General features: G+C 37.0%; 1 protein-coding gene across 3 annotated transcripts in view; it reads right to left on the reverse strand.

The window, feature by feature from the left end:
* Window positions 1-1,883: 1,883 nt before the first annotated feature.
* LOC126419823 (splicing factor, suppressor of white-apricot homolog) overlaps window positions 1,884-15,221 on the reverse strand; it is a 161,813-nt gene continuing 148,475 nt past the window's right edge. For all 3 annotated transcript variants that reach the window (XM_050087055.1, XM_050087053.1, XM_050087054.1), the window contains exons 14-15: window positions 8,491-8,586; window positions 1,884-2,596 (exon numbers count right to left, since the gene is read on the reverse strand). In XM_050087055.1, the coding sequence (XP_049943012.1) occupies window positions 2,500-2,596; window positions 8,491-8,586 (193 nt within the window). In that variant the 3' untranslated portion in view covers window positions 1,884-2,499. The remainder of the gene's footprint in view (window positions 2,597-8,490; window positions 8,587-15,221) is intronic.

Here is a 15,221-nt window from a genome sequence, read left to right on the forward strand (position 1 = left end):
ACTAGCACTCCTATTTTTAATCTCGCACAACCATACTTGGAGGCTATTTATGAATCACGAAACATTTTTTAAATAAATGTCCTGCATGGTCACTGCTTGCTAAAGGTTGCTAACATTGCGCTCAACAAGGAATGTCATACATACTGACTCTGCACTTGTTACCAAACTGTTATCTTCTGAGGATTTAGGAAAAATTGTTAAATTCTTGTTCATATCCCTCAGCATCACTGTATCCAGCCACGTGTGTGCAAAAATCGTCTCTTCTACCACGCGCAAATGAAAAATTTCAGCCAAACATGCTACAAAACATATGTGCATCAGATTTGGAGGTATGCAGTGAACAGGGCCATACTTTCACTTATTCCCCCCTAAATTTTTGAATAATTCTTGGTTCCTTTACATCATCACTACTGAAACTTCCTGACAGATTAAAACCGTGTGCTGGACCAAGACTCGAACTCGGGACCTTTGCCTTTCATAGGCAAGTGCTCTACCAACTGAGCTACCCGAGCGCGACTCACAACCCGTCCTCACAGCTTCAATTCTGCCAGTACCTCATCTCCTACCTTCCAAACTTCACAGAAGCTCTTCTGCAAACCCTGCAGAACTAGCACTCATGGAAGAAAGGGTACTGTGGAGACATGGCTTAGCCACAGTCTAGGGGATGTTTCCAGAATGAGATTTTCACTGGCAGAATTGAAGCTGTGAGGACAGGTCGTGAGTCGGCCTCGGGTAGCTCAGTTGGTAGAGCACTTGCCCGCAAAAGGCAAAGGTCCCGAGTTCGAGTCTCGGTCCGGCAAACAGTTTTAATCTGTCAGGAAGTTTCATATCAGCACACACTCCACTGCAGAGTGAAAATCTCATTCTGGAAACATCACTACTCCCAGTATTGTCACTGCACACATTTTGCTGCACCAGAAATAATCACTTCACTGTTTATTTCTCAATCTTCCCAAACATTTCCTCAACAAACACTTGTTAATGTGCCACACACACACACACACACACACACACACACACACACATTATTCACTAAACAGAGTTTGACACCAATTTGTCATTACAACAGAACAGACACACCCGTGCAGGAGCTCGCCAGGAAGAGTCATCATGTGACTAGTAAAGGTAACAACTGCACAAAACACACCACTTCATACCTGGTTACACATCATAACGAGTGAGGTGATATATATCATACATGGCATATGGTGTAATCAAATTCTATGAGGGGCAGATAACAACAAGTACACCAACAGTTTATGAAAAATGTGAAAAGAAACATTGTTGAGAATTCAAGTTGTAAGGAATGATTTTCTCTTGTGCATTCTTTTGATCACTTTATACGCTTACAATTATAAATCAACAAAAAATCGCAACATCTTAATTTTTTGCCCTGTCATTCATAAAGTTGTAATTATTGGAGGAAATCTGTAATTATTGCAGCTGAACATAATAGCTGGCACCCTTATAGTAGTACCATCATAAATGTCCACTGCCACTGTGACACTGGAGCCCATCCCCACCTTCCTTCACAGTACCAACTTAAAATTAAGCATAATTCCCTGCCCCACCCTGAACTTGCTCACTTAAAATGCTTAACCACATTCAAACATCACCCACCTTTTTTTTTTTTTTTTTTTTTTTTACTCTGGATTTCAATATGACTTTTTTACAAACAATTTTAATTATTTTGCAAAGTTTGGTCATTAAAATGTGAAATAATTCAAAACAATTATTCCTCCAATATTTTCCATAAAATGTAAGGGAACATATTACCTTTCATGACAGCATTTAATAAATGCAGTTTTTACTAAGACTTTGACTTGTGAAAACTACATTTTCATGATATAGGGAAACAAGATTCGGGAAAAAAAATTAGTTTGTAAAACATGAAAAAATTTATTATTCTGTCAACTAATATCCAATATAAACAATATAAGACAGCTGTACACTTCATGAGAATAAAAATTACAAATCTTTCATATTTCCAGAAGTACATGGCAAACAACAAAATTCAGACAAACTATATCTGGCAAGGGAGACAGTACTTGCAGACTGTGTCTTGTGCAAAAACTGTCATAGAGTTCACACGTAAATACAAAGATGCTTTTCAACACATACAAAATCTTCCCTCCATTTCCATTTGTACATTTGAATGAATGATGGTATATGTAAACCACCAACCTGAAGTTCTTTTTGCACTTCTTCCATAAACACACTTCATAAACTGCACACAGAACTCAATAGTGCCTCATAACTTGTCTTGTACCAATATTGTGTGCAAGTAGCGAACATCTTCATGCTTAAAATGTGTGTTATTATGGAAGAATATCACACACCAAAAGATAAGCATGGGACCAAGTGAGAGCAAACTGATTCTCTCAAAATGGCTGCAACTGCACTGCTGACTACCACTGTTTTCCTTAATTAATTGATAACAGTCCTATTTTGCCAAAAGACTTTTACCCACACCAGCCTTCCTTGAATGGCCTGGCACTGTTATGAACTAATACTACCTTCACTTGAATGTCGTCTCATACTCTTGTGATGCTTTCTCCGTTTTTCCCTGTGTCGACTGCCAGGGTCCAACTGGGGCCTGAAAGAGCAGATTTCTCACAAATTATTTTTGTAGTTCAGTCCAAAACTAAAAGGACTCCACAACAAACACAACAAAATAAGAAAGGCTTAAGAATTCTTTATGGTTGTGGACATGATACAATGATTTGCCACCATACTTCCAAGAAGCAAAAATAGTTCTCTTTGCTGAAGGTGCAAGTATTTTCCTACTATAGTCAAGTCTAATGAAGAAACTTCAGTACTTAAACAAAATTTTCTTGAAAATAATAGGTAACCTGCAAATGGACTGTCATTGAATTTGGATAAAATACAATGAACACAACAGCGCCTGACCACACTATTGGAAATAAGGCATGAAGTTAATACAATAACGGAAACATAGTAGTAGCAGTAGTAGCTTTATTCATCCGTAGATCTCTTTTAAATACTAAATTGTGAAGTGTTTACATTGATAACAACATGAACTGGAAGTCACAAGTTAATGTATTTACCCGAGTATAAAACAACCCTGAATGTAATATGAACACCCCCCCCCCTTTTTTAAGAGGTTTCTCAAGAAAAACTTATTTTTAATATATTCTGAGTAATCAAAGTTACAAATTGTTTTATTGACAAAGTATCTGTCTAAAACCTTAGCACTGTAACTATAATAAATTTATGCCATTTATTGATCACCTGCATTTTCATAGTGCAAGAAGAAATAAAATAAACAAAAAAATTGTTACATTAATTTTTATCTTCACAACCTGTTTTTGCTTATAATCCTAATGCTGTTAAATTTGTATGTTTGTTGTTGTAAATATTTGGCTGTTCTTTCCAAATGTATTGTGATTTTTCTATGTGGTGGTTACTACGGGACCTAAGAACACAGCTTTTTTTCCCAAATACATGTTTGATTTCACTTCTATACTGATGTGAGAACGTTGCTTCCAAACATATCATCTACCAGTCGCTCTCTCACTTGCTGCCTAGAACCAGCAGCTGATACACCCCCTTTCTTTCCCACCATACCTCACAGTCAGTGTCGACAACACTGCTGTAGGAAGTTAAGTACCATATTTAAGCAGTAGTTCTGAAAAATGTTGGTAGGTGCCGCCACAACTAACTTCTGCTGTCAAATATATATAGCTGATATCAATATAATGGAAGGAAACATTCCACGTGGGAAAAATTATATATAAAAACAAAGATGAGTGACTTACCGAACAAAAGCGCTGGCAGGTCGACAGACACACAAATAAACACAAACATACACACAAAATTCAAGCTTTCGCAACAAACTGTTGCCTCATCAGGAAAGAGGGAAGGAGAGGGGAAGACTTCCTTTCGTCTTCCCCTCTCCTTCCCTCTTTCCTGATGAGGCAACAGTTTGTTGCGAAAGCTTGAATTTTGTGTGTATGTTTGTGTTTATTTGTGTGTCTATCGACCTGCGAGCGCTTTTGTTCGGTAAGTCATCTTTGTTTTTACAAATATATATAGCGCTACACAGGCATGCTTTGCAGGCACAAAGATAAATACTGGCGCCAAAATCTCTGGGTCAGTAAATAAAAAAAAAATAAAAAAGTGGAAGATGAGATTTTTTACTTTGCCCCGAGTTTCGACCACTGCATTTTCATACATTATCCAACGAAGTAAATACAAATTCCGTATTGTTCATCTTCGAAAGTAGCAGCATTTCAATGTACTACAAAAATCCGACTGGCAAGACTGTTTGGGATGTTTGTCAATATGGCCAACTCTACATTCTGAACTTTTTCCTACCTGTGAGAAGAGATGGTTGCTAATAGGAACATTTATGAACTGTGAATCACATGCAGTATTCTCTTCACCATAAGAATAATATGAATATAAACATTTTGCCATGTATTCTTTGCTGCTGCTATCTCATTTAAATCCTGTCTGCCTAATAAACTACAAAACTAGAGTGAGACAACAGCAAACGCGGAAGAATATACATAGCATGTCATGTTTATATTCGTATTATTCTTATGCCTAATAATGATCCAGTCAGAAATGAAGCACGGCAATTGGCTAGATTTTTAAATCTAAGATGACTAATTTCTGTGCAGAATGTAATGTACTAAAGAGGCGTCTGCAAAGATTTTCAAACAGAGAAAAATTTTCGCTGAACTCTCATTCAGATCATCATCTATCATATGCAGTCTGTTATTTGGTGCTTGTTGATCATTATCAAAGAAAGCATTAGTGCAAGTAACAACAAATAGCAGTCTCTTGCCATTGTTTCGCTAATGAGACGATTCCTCTCTCTCTCTCTCTCTCTCTCTCTCTCTCTCTCTTTTTTTTTTTAAGCAGCGGTAGCGTGCACAAAAGCAAGCCGTGCCGCGAGCAGCGACAGGTCGTAAACATTCATTATCAGAATGCGACAAACAATGCACGACACAGTACAGTAATGCATTTCCAGCTTAGAGTGACGTAAACACCTATAACAAAGAGAACGGCACTTATCAGATCAAAGAAAAATAAGCAATCAATTCAAACCAGACGAAGTACGTGAAAAAGGAAGGGTACCCGTATAAATACAGATGGAGCACTTGACGCATAGCAATGGCTACCTGGTAAAGCTTAACTGCTAAGCTTACGACTCGAACCAAACTACTGTAGCTGTATCGTCATTCATTCGACCTAAATTGTGTCTCATATTACAACGGACCAACTTTCTTTCGATTTGGAGGTGCGGCCTAAACCTTTTCTCTCCCCTTGAATTTCGAGTCTCAAATTTCAGGTGCGGCTTAGATTTGGGGAAATTTTTTTTCCTCAATTTCGAGTCTCATTTTTCAGGTGCGGCTTAGATTCGAGTAAATACGGTAGGCCACTGGCCCGTACCTAGATTTTCACTGTCCAATTTTGAAGTCAATTCAAATGGATTCAGGCAAACTGCGGTTTAAACGTGGTAGATGTTCATAAAAAGCCAAATAGGCAGTACAGATTCCCTTGATTGTCAGGACGCCAAAATCTGCTGCCTGCTCACCATCCCCTCCCCACACTCATCCTAGTTCTCAGCCAAACTGGCATTATTGTTGCCCCCTCCAACCATTCCATAATGCTATGCTTGAGCAACTGTGAAACACAGACTACAATATCTTTTACAGTGCAGGTCATATGAAACAACAAAAACTAATATATAAATAAAAGAGCTCAATGAAGATTAATTTGAATACTCAAACTTTCGCTCATCCCGCGATCTAGTGACATCTGTCGGTGCCATCTCCATGATGGGTCTTGCCACTGTAATTTATTCACACTGTAACAATTACAGTCAGTTTAATATAATTTATTTTGTTGTTTAGACATTTGATTCTGGATTAATTTTGTTTCTTGCTTCATCTGAATGTCACCATCCTGATCTACAGCTGACTAAAATGATATAATGCTTTTACTCGGTATTCTAATACATGAACAGCAGCCGAATTTCTCATTTGCAACGTATTTCGTAAATCATTAAAGTCCCTCTTAAACAAGTAAAATATTTACTTGCATTCAGAATCAAGAAAGTTTCCTGATGGACAAAATTTTCCCCTTTCAATATTACTTTTACCAGTACTTGAAAAGTGTCATAAATGTTTGTATACAATATCCATTCAGGTATGAGAACTTTTATAGCAAAACTGGTCAAATCTAGCAAGAGTTCACAAGATGATAGAATTTAATGCTATATCCTCTTGCGTTTCACAAGGCTGTTAAATTTTAAGCAGAGCAACAGATTGTTGCAGCGGCTGATTCATAGTTTCTCATGTATATCTTGCACTGGCACTGCATGAATCAAATGTCACACAGATTGTTTGGGCAAGGTCAATACTGTATCGAGTGTTTTACTGTATTGGGGAAATCATGAGGCTGTTCGAGCACAAGTATCATTTGTCCAACCTACCCTTCTGCATTCTTCAAATATATCTGCATGTGACCTCAATACAGCCAAAGCTTGACTTGTAAATGTAAAATGACCCCTTTATCAATCTATTAAATAATGTAACAATTTTGACCTCAGCAGCAACACCTTAACCTGCAAATCTAAAATGACACTATATTTTTTGACTGATGATTTTTGGGAAAAAACGTTGTCTTATAATTGAGTAAATACAGTATATATCTTTTTGAACCTTTAAATCCTGCAACATTTGTGTTCTGATAGTGGAGATGAAAATGCCACAAAACTGACAGTTTTCCTTGTTTTCAGTCACAGATGTTTCAATAGCATCATATTCTGTCGCATTATGCATGACGTTTCAATTTATTACTTCAGAGCTACTAACTCTGTTTGCAAAGATAAATTTCACAGACAGTATCCACATATTGCTCTAAATGCACTTACACAATTATAACAGGCTACCACACATGTTCAGAAGATTTGATGTCACAAACTCTCAGATACCTGAAAAACTGCCGCATTGTGTGTGATGTTGAAATTTATTACTTCTTTGCGACTAACTCTATTCACAACACATATGCTGATGAATGTGCCTACAAAATTGTACCATTTTATAACATACAGATCAGGAGATATGACATCATGAACACTGAGATGCGTGAATGGGAAAAACAATAGCCATCTATGAAGAGACATTGCTGTAGGGACATTTACAAAATCACGTTGTAAACTCGTGACGTGGCTGTACTTATACATTTTTACATTACACATATTTCTTTGTATGACTGTTTCATAATACTAATGATGTTTTCATGAATACAAAGTAATGAATTTTTTTCAATATTACACAATACGCATGTTTTTGTTTCTAATAGAAAATTGGCAAAATGAATACCTGAGCAGTGCCATGTCAGCAAGTCGTATTACACAACTGTCAAAGACATATTCATGGCTGAATAATTCTCTCGCGTTTCTCAACAATGAGTAGAACTTCACTTTCAGTGCTACCATTATCAGAAACATCGCTCATACTGGATGTTTCTAATGTCAAGCAAATACCTATGAATTCCTTAGTCTTTATTGTTCCTGCTTGCATGCTGGCCTGTGCGCAGCCAGGCACTTGTAGGCACAAGTGGGGAAGGATGAGCAAAAGTCTGACATGGAGGCAGCCAAGCAGCAATGTTGGAGGCTACTGGTAGTTCCGCACTGGCTGGTGAATACATGCAGGCAGGGTCAGCAATGTTGTTAGCACATGCACAGAATGTGTGTCAGAGGACTGTCTGGTGTGTAGCCTACACTAGCTGTGCTTGCCCATGAGCAATCTGAGGGTACCCAGCAGTGCCTGCTCGCTATGGAGCAGTGCTGCACCAGCCCATCTTAGTTATTTCCAACTAGTACGCTCTGAGTGGTTTTCAAATGTTATACCATTTATGCAAAAGTGGGTTTGGCTATAATATTTTGTCAGTAAATTTTGATTATGGGCTTTTCTCTCACATTCGGCTATGAAGTAGCAATAGTTCAAGTTTACAAAAAGGTAATCTAAAATTTTTCACATTTTGTCCTTATTTCCCAACTGACATCTATTATACACATTGCTCAACAGAAGTAAATTTAAAATAACTATTGTCAAATTCTGACCAAAATGAAGTGCACAGTTTCAGAGGAAGCATGCTGATATGTTTGCAACTCTAATGCAGGAATATCAGTTTGACAGCTGTTAATTTTTTGTCCCTCTTGTGTACTTTTGATGTTATCATCATCAGCTTCCAAGTTAATGAGCAGGAAGTAATGTCATTATACAGTGCATTTTCAAGATCGTATTTTTATAAATACACAGGAAAGGATTTCAAATGCGAGTTAAATTTCATACGGCAAAACTGATAGGTTTGTTACCCGCAAGTGAAAATAACATCTCTCATGTCATTCACAGAATCACCCAAATTATAAAGTAATTCACAAAATGCGCAATAGTATATTTTATTTTTGCAGCTACTGTGCAGAAACTGTATTTTCCATTGGTCACTTACCTTTCTCTTTCTTTCCTTTTAAGTTTTCTTGGCTTATCATGTTCCTCATGTTTGTGTCGATGTTTATGGGGGGAGGATCCTTTCTTGTGTCGACTACTGTAATGTACAATTAGCAGCAATTACAACAATGCAAGTATGAAATTTTGAGTAACAGAAGAGACAATGAAAATATTACAGCTAAATAAAAAGAGTTATGCATCAGCATACACTACTTTCAAGCAAACCAATCAGGTAGCAAGAGTGCCAGAGTGCCAAAAGCTCACACTTTATAACAAATGTGGTGTTTCATAAAATTTTGCTGCACATATGTGCAACATATTTCACCCATCTGAAAGATTTATATCACAAGTAGGCACATTAATTATTTTTTAAAACTGGATACAAAGCAAGGAGACACAAACGTAATTCAGGATTTATGTACGATAAATTTTAAGTCATTAAGAGGGCCACTTAGCCTTGACAAACAAAAAGCACTTTAGAAAAATGAAACTTTTTGCACTGTGGGTATTATGGAAATATTAAAACAACATAGCCAACAGCAACCCCCCTCCCCATCACAATTTGCTTCCAATGTAGTAACAGAGTAAAAAGATGCAGCAAACTGAGAAAATTGGCAAAATGAAATTTTCTTTCAAATGGACACTGCATTATTTTTTGTAAAGGCAGTAATCACAGGATTAATTTTTGATATACAACAAAGTTACATGCAAATTCATTTGCAAATAGCAATAAACAACGTAATACACACTCTATTGGTGAAGCAGGTGGAATTCACACAAACATTTATTATCAAGTTAATTTTAGTACTACTTGCTGTCAATAAGCTCAGAGGAATACCTGTTCATTTCAGATTAATGACACACTATGACAGAGCTGCTAAAGAACAGACAAAATAGGTCCAATCTTTTTTGTTTGAATATCAACCAAATACATACACTACTGTCTGGTAAATCAATAACAAAGCTCCACCTTCAGGGTCCTTCTAATATACAGACTACAGAGACAGTTTATCCTGGCTTTATATATCATTTCTACTCCCTCCAAGGCACATATTGTTTTGTTTGCATGCTTCTACCCTAACTGTTTGTCCCTCCAAAGGGGTTCTGTGTGTACTTGGAACTCTGTATATTAGGAAGCACTTCATGTCTTTAAGATATGGTTAAAATAAAACACTAGTACTATATCCACTTTGTAGATTGATACTCCACAGGGGGGGTGGGGGTGGGGGGGGGGGGTGCTGGGAATGGTGTAATACACAAAATTCCTTAGGGTAATTCACAGTATTCTCCGTGCAGAGCATCAAGTTAAACTGTGTGTATAGTATACGTCTACAAAAAAAGAGATGATTAGTGAAGACATCAGCAATGAGAAACCATGAGAAATAATATCAAAACATTCCAATCCAACCAACTGCATATCTGAAAATTTCTGGTAAATAATATGACAATAATTCCCACACTACACTTTTAAAAACTTCAAAAAAATGAAACTAAGGGTTATTGTTCGTGTGTAGCAATTAAAGTCAATAAAAACTTAACAAATAAATTTTATTTTACCCCTATCGCTCAAGTATCCTCACAGAACTCTTTGCAATATAGTACTGTGTCTATAACTCTTCTCAATAGTTCTGAATGAATAAGAAATCAAATCAATATTTATGACAGATGGTACACAGCACATATTCCTTTTTACATATTTGACAAATCAATACCATTGAAAAATCCAGGAAGGAAAGTAGCAGTATTATGAAGAGGATAGTTGCTACTCACCATATACGGAAGATGCTGAGTCGCAGACAGTCACAACAAAAAGACTGTGTGTACTTCCAATGAGGGCCTTGTTGGCAGAAAGCTCACTGACAGTCTTTTTGTTGTGCTTATCTGACTCAGTATCTCTGCTACATGGTGAGTGGCAACTATCCTTTTCATAATATTGTTAAAAATCAATACCATTTTATCTTAAAACACAAGTTTCTATTCTGTCTTCTTTGTACTCTTATTGATTTGACATGAAGTCATATGTTACAGATTTTAAAAGTCTAGCCTCTGCAACTTCTGCACTGTGGATAAACTCAAATTTTAGAGATGAAAACATCAGAAAATTGACTTTTCCTATTTTTGTTCACTAATACTCATGGTATCATATTCTGGGATAGCTCATTGATGAGGAAAGAAGTGTTCATTCCACAGAATCATGTAAAAATAATAGTATCTGGTGTGGTAAAAGCCACATGTATCAAAAAAACTCAGGAAATATCCCTAAACAACAAAATTTTGTCAGATTTCAGATTGACCCTGTACAAACACAAATTGAGTGAATTTGTTCGAGAGTGAAACATGACATGTCAGAAATCATCAAAATAATAAAAGATTGCACCATCCATTGCCAATGTCAATGGTATTTGAATCCTGACAAGTATCATCATCATTCACAGCACATGTACCTATAGCTTTGCAGTTTTCAAAATACTGCAAGCAAATGTAATTTCTGAGCTAACTTACTCATGGTATGAAGATAATTCTTAATGAATACCAGGAAATAAAAACATGCTGCATTAACAAAGCAAATGAAAATTATACAAGCACCCACACAGCAGGACCTGCTTCTTTTCTCAAGAGGTATAGCAAAGAGAAGCTTCTCATAATTTTGTCAAAATTTTAAGGTATTTCGAAAAGTTCAACATCCTTTGGGGGCGGGGGGGAGGGAGGGAGGGAGGGAGGGAGGGAGGGAGAGAGAGAGAGAGAGAGAGAGAGAGAGAGAGAGAGAGAGAGAGAGAGGGGGGGGGAGGGGGGGAGAGAGGTGCATGCATGCGTGTGTGTGTGTGTGTGTGTGTGTGTGTGTGTGTGTGTGTGTGTTTAACGGTGTAGTGAAAATATTCAAATTCTTTGCCACAGGTCCTTGTGAGTGTGCTGTAATTAATAATTTGTTGAATGTCTCACATGCTAAATTCGTGGAGTTTTTTTTGGTTACAAAAGTTGTCGTCAGGAGGACGAAAATAAGACAGGCATTCTACAGGCCGGACCGTGGAATGTTCGATCACTTAATTGTGTAAGTAGGTTAGAGAATTTAAAAAATAAAATGGTTAGGTTGAAGTTAGATATAGTGAAAATTAGTGAAGCACAGTGGCAGGAAGCAAATGACTTCTAGTCAGACCTGTACAGGGTTAGCAACACAAAATCAGATAGGAGTAACACAAAAGAAGGCCTAATAATGAAGGAGAAAGTAGGAATACAGGTAAGCTATTAGGAACTGCAAAGTGAGTACATTACTATAGCCAAATAGTAACAACTAGTTCTACAGGTGATTAAGAGGTCATAAGAAAGTATGACGAGATAAAGGAAATTATTCAAACAGTTAAAGAGGATGAAACTTTGTGATGAGTGACTAGAATTCAGCAGAAGGTAAGAGAAGATAAAGGAAGGAAAAATAGGAGAATATGCACCGAGGGAACGAAATAGAAAGGAAGCCTTTAAGTAAAACAATGAACAAAGCATAATTTAACCATTGCTAACACTTGGTCTAAGACTCATGAAAGAAGGTTGTATACATGCAGAAGACCCAGGGATATTGGAAGGAATCCAATTGATTATATAATTGAAAGGCACAGATTTTGAAATCAGATTTTAAACTGTAGAATATCTGCAAGTGCAGATGTGAACTCTTGTCCATAGTTTATTACTTATGAATTGCAGACTAAAACTGAAAAAACTGCTAAAAGGTAGGAAATGAAGGAGGTGGGACCTGGATAAGCTGAATGAGCAGAGTTAATGAGAATTTCAGAGGGAGTTTCAGGCAACACAGGCTCAAATCAGCGAAAGAAATTACAACAGAAAACAAATGAGAAGCTTTCACAGATGAAACAGAGAAAGCAACAGAGGGTTACATTGGTAAATGGGCAAGCCCTATCAGAAATTTATCGATAACTCGGGAGATACTGAACTTAGTTAATGAAAGGAGAGAAAAAATGCAGCAAATGAAGAAGGCAAAAGGGAAAACAGATATCTAAAAACTGACGCAGGCAGAGGAGGCAAAATGCCTAAACAAGAATAGCTACAGAACAAATGCAAGGCTGAAGAAGCATTTATAATTAGGAGAGAATGTAGATACCACCAACAGGAAGACTGAAGAGGCCTTTGGAGAAAAGAGAATCAACTGTAGGAATATCGAAAACTCAGATGGCAAGCACTATATACAGAAGGGGGAGGGAGGGAGGGAGGGAGGGAGGGAGGGAGAGAGAGAGAGAGAGAGAGAGAGAGAGAGAGAGAGAGAGCAGCTCAAAGGTAAAAGGAATATATAAAGGAGCTCTACAATGGAAATGAACTTGTACACAATATTACAGAAAGAGAAGATGAAGTAGATAAAGCTAACAATGGCTATATGAACAGCAAGAAAACTTGATAAAGCACTGAAAGAACTAGGTCATACCCTCAGAATTACTGAGAGCCTTGGAAGAGCCAGCCACGACAAAACCGTCCCACCTGGCGTACAAGATATAACCCTTTCATTACTGGAATATTTTTGTTTTAATGTTATGAACTTCTAGTTCATTTTGATTTATAGTCTACAATAAGGTCAAAACAAAGAAAATAAAAGAAAAAAACAAAATTGTATGGGTTAAGGTCTACGTATACAACATATGCTGTATGCTTCTCAAGTATTTTGTATTTATCTCGTCCCATTATAATTAAATACTTTACTATTCATTAACGTGTATAACAGAAATCAAACACATATAATTAACGCAAGTCACACGCTAACAATTATTGACAAATCAGGATTAACATGTAAATATAATATTACCTGTTTGTGCGAAACTTTGTTGTTCATTCACGTATAAAATAGAATATAAATTTAAATAATTAATTAAAGTCACTCAAAAACAATCATTGACAAATTGTTAACAGATTAAGAGCGCCATTACCTTTGTGTATGTAACTGTTTGAAACTAATGATATTAATATAATAGAGGAAAACAATCCACGTGGGAAAAATTTTATCAAAAAACAAAGATGATGTGACTTACCAAACGAAAGCGCTGGCAGGTCGAAAGACACACAAACAAACACAAACATACACACAAAATTCAAGCTTTCGCAACAAACTGTTGCCTCATCAGGAAAGAGGGAAGGAGAGGGAAAGACGAAAGGATGTGGGTTTTAAGGGAGAGGGTAAGGAGTCATTCCAATCCCGGGAGTGGAAAGACTTACCTTATATGTCTGCTTGTGTCTGTATATGTGTGGATGGATATGTGTGTGTGTGCGCGAGTATACCCGTCCTTTTTCCCCCTAAGGTAAGTCTTTCCGCTCCCGGGATTGGAATGACTCCTTACCCTCTCCCTTAAAGCCCACATCCTTTCGTCTTTCCCTCTCCTTCCCTCTTTCCTGATGAGGCAACAGTTTGTTGCGAAAAGCTCGAATTTTGTGTGTATGTTTGTGTTTGTTTGTGTGTCTTTCGACCTGCCAGCGCTTTCGTTTGGTAAGTCACATCATCTTTGTTTTTTGATAACTGTTTGAAACAATATTTGTACTTCAAAGGACATAAATAAACATTGTGTTTCGCACAACAGGTTTTGCTTCTGCCACTACATGAAGTCAGTTACATATCTGTACAGAAGTTAGGTTATCAATAACTGGAAAATGATCATAACAATCCAGTCGTTTGTCATTGTAAGAAGCAGGGGCAGAAGGATTGTAGTACTAGGATCTTTTAGGTTCTTCCAGCTCAATTTCATCCTCAAGTTTGTCTGTCTCAATCATTTCTTCATGGGAGATGCCTTTACAACTGAAATTTCATCAAGTCTTTAATATCTTTCTGTGGAATTTTATTTATTTATTTATTTGCCACTACTCTGTATTCCACCGAGCCTCTCACTGCAGCTATTACTTAAGCGTGCTTAAAAGAAATCTCTAAACTCCTTACTCACCTGATTAATTACAGCATTAGAGAATACATGCATCCAACAGTTCTAAAAATGAGTGTAATGCAACCAATGTATAAAAAGGGAAGTAAGGAAGATGTCTCCAACTATAGACCAATATCATTAATTCCCACTTTTAGTAAGATATTCGAAAGTATTATCCTTTATCAGCCAAGTGCCTTTTTCACAAAACATAAACTGCTGCTTGTAGATTTGCAGCATGGCTTCAGAAAACAGCTAAGTCGAACCACAGCAGTTACACAGTTCATCCATGAAGTTTACTGTCTGTTGGACCAGAAGATGCAGATTGCAGGTATATTTTTGGACCTGACAAGAGCATTTGATACGGTAAACCATAGGGTACCTCTTAAAAAGCTAAAATCTTATTGTATTGGGGATCAAGCCAAGAATCTTCTAACCACATACCTGCTAAATTGCACGCAAAGCACTAAATTGACATACAAACTAGATAATAAAATCATGAACTCCCAGTCCACCAGTGAACCTCTATTACAAGGTGTAACACATGGCTCAATCCTTGGACCCTTTCTCTTCCTTATACATATTAACGACATTGCACAACCCATTAACTCCCATATTGTAAGCTATGCAGATGACACATCAATCTTATTCTATGGAAGTGAATCTAATGAGCTAGAATCTCTTGCTACTAGTGGTGTAACGGAAGTAATAAAATACTTCAATGATCAGGGACTCAAGGTGAATGTCTTCAAATATCAACTACTGAATTTAAAACAGGCAGTTCTCATAACAACAATATGAATGGTGTGTAATATCTCTGCAACAGAAAATG

This window comes from Schistocerca serialis, chromosome 9 (assembly GCF_023864345.2).
Source record: "Schistocerca serialis cubense isolate TAMUIC-IGC-003099 chromosome 9, iqSchSeri2.2, whole genome shotgun sequence".
NCBI lineage: Eukaryota > Metazoa > Arthropoda > Insecta > Orthoptera > Acrididae > Schistocerca > Schistocerca serialis.